At 33.3% G+C, this 2,116-nt stretch overlaps 1 protein-coding gene across 1 annotated transcript; it reads right to left on the minus strand.

Moving 5' to 3' along the window:
* Positions 1 to 645: 645 nt before the first annotated feature.
* VNE69_08053 (DDE-TNP-IS1595 domain-containing protein) lies at positions 646 to 1,701 on the minus strand (the record flags this gene model as incomplete). Its single annotated transcript, XM_065474369.1, has 2 exons — positions 646 to 675; positions 904 to 1,701. The coding sequence occupies 2 exons, from the start codon at positions 1,699 to 1,701 to the stop codon at positions 646 to 648; spliced, it is 828 nt and encodes a 275-aa protein (XP_065330441.1).
* Positions 1,702 to 2,116: the final 415 nt, after the last annotated feature.

Here is a 2,116-nt window from a genome sequence, read left to right on the forward strand (position 1 = left end):
TCATCTGTCCACTTCCAATTATCATTCTTCTCTTTTAAACCGTCTGTCAACCTAACTGTCAATCCGGCGTAATTCTTAATAAAATCTCTGAACCAACCCGTCATTCCTAAAAATCCTTTTATATCTGACGCGCATGTGGTATCGGAAACTTTGGGGCTTAATTTTCTTTATATCTGACGGTATTTTATTTTCTCCATTTAAAGTGCTCACTAATAATTTAACTTCTCGTTGACAAAATTGAACTTTATTTGCATTCAACCTCATATTGTTTTCCTTCAGTCTACTAAATACCTTTTTCACTATTTGGACGTGTTCTTCTATCGTTCGGCTGTACAACACAATATCGTCCATATACACCTCTACTCCTTTGCCTTTCATATCTCTAAAAATTCTATCCATAATTCTCTGCAACATCTGCGGCTATTCTTATATCACATAACCATAGAGTTCCATTCATAAACCTTGCCATTGAAATCAAACGCCGTCTTATGTTTTTCCTCCTCCTCTATCTCTATACTATAGAAAGCTTCTTATAAATCGAAAGCCGTCATATATTTTGCACCTTGCGTAGCCCTTACAACATCTCTTATGTTAGACAATCTATACTCGTCCTTTTCTACAATATCGTTCAATGCCATCAAATTACTAACCAGTCTTATCTTCCCACTTGGCTTTCTGATTGACCTTATAGGATTCCTCCAACTTGAATTTGACTCTCTTATCACTTTCCTTTTTTATTAATCTTTTAAATATAACTCTGCATCTTTTATCAACGCCTGCGGAACCATTTGTCCCTTTTTAAATACCTTCCTACCCGCTTCAGGGTGCTTCTCCGTTTTGCTGCCCTAAAAAAATGGGGCAGCAAAAATAAAAAAAAATATATTTTATAAAATCAATTAGAACATCCATTTCCTCATTCTTGAATACGTTATTTAAAAAATTTTTTCTAAAAGTAAATTCTTCGAGCCAAGATTCGATATTCACACGTTTTACTCCGTGCTGTTTAGTCATTTCAGATTTCATACCAGACCCAAAATTCTCAATATTATTAGTATGAAAACCTTCTTCATTAGTAAATCCTATTGAATGATTTACAATAATGTGTTTGAGTTTTAGATTCGCTGCTACACCGGGATAACTAGGATGGCCATCCGAAATAAGAACTGATCCCGGTAAGACTATATCTTCTATTATCTTTGTTAAAGTATTTATCTTTCGATCCGGAACTTGCACTATACAAAATTTTTTTCTATCTACAGCTTCTATTAACCCCAAAATCCATACAGTATCTTTAATTCCATCATCTGCTCTAGATGGAACTCTAATAGTTCCTCTTCTACACAGTACAGTTTCATCAACTTGAACTCCCGATCCACCGATTTTGCAATCGGTTTCCAATTTCTTTCTAATATATTCCCTCAATTTAAGCTTTATTTTTAAAATAGTGTCATTTGACACACACGTTAAACATTTAATTAATCTATAATTGCTGTTACAAAGGACCAAGAACACAACAAAAAGAAAAAATTCAAATGACAATTTAATCCCAGGTAAAAAGCTGTTTTTGGCCCTGCATTGTTGTCTCATACACCTATAAACTAATCTTTCCTTTCCCCTTTCCAATAATATTGTAAGCTTTGCAACAACATGATCATAAAAACCACATCGTCTAATCAAATTAATAATTCCAGTCTCTATCATGTAGTCTTTACATGAGGCAAGCTGGAAAACAAAGGATGTCTAAAATTATAAAAGTTTCTTTTTGTCATTTTTGGGGCTTTTTTTAAAAAAAATAAAAATTATTAAATTTTTGCTTTTCTCCGTTTTGCTGCCCCCCAAAAATGGGGCAGCAAAACGGAGAAGCGCCCGCTTCAGTATTAATTTTACATTTTTCCAGTTTACAATATTTTATCTCCTCTTTTCTTAATCTAAAAACCTCTCCAAAACTCTTCGCATACTTATATAAATTCAATCTGATTCTCTTACTCTCCTCTTTAACATCATATTCTTTTTGATTTTTTTCAAATTTGACTCTAAGTCCTCTTTTTGATCTTCAAAAATCTCGCTCCTTATTGACTCTGATTCACTACCTACTTCTATTTTACAACTTTGTCCT

This window comes from Vairimorpha necatrix, chromosome 8 (genome assembly GCF_036630325.1).
Source record: "Vairimorpha necatrix chromosome 8, complete sequence".
Lineage (NCBI taxonomy): Eukaryota > Fungi > Microsporidia > Nosematidae > Vairimorpha > Vairimorpha necatrix.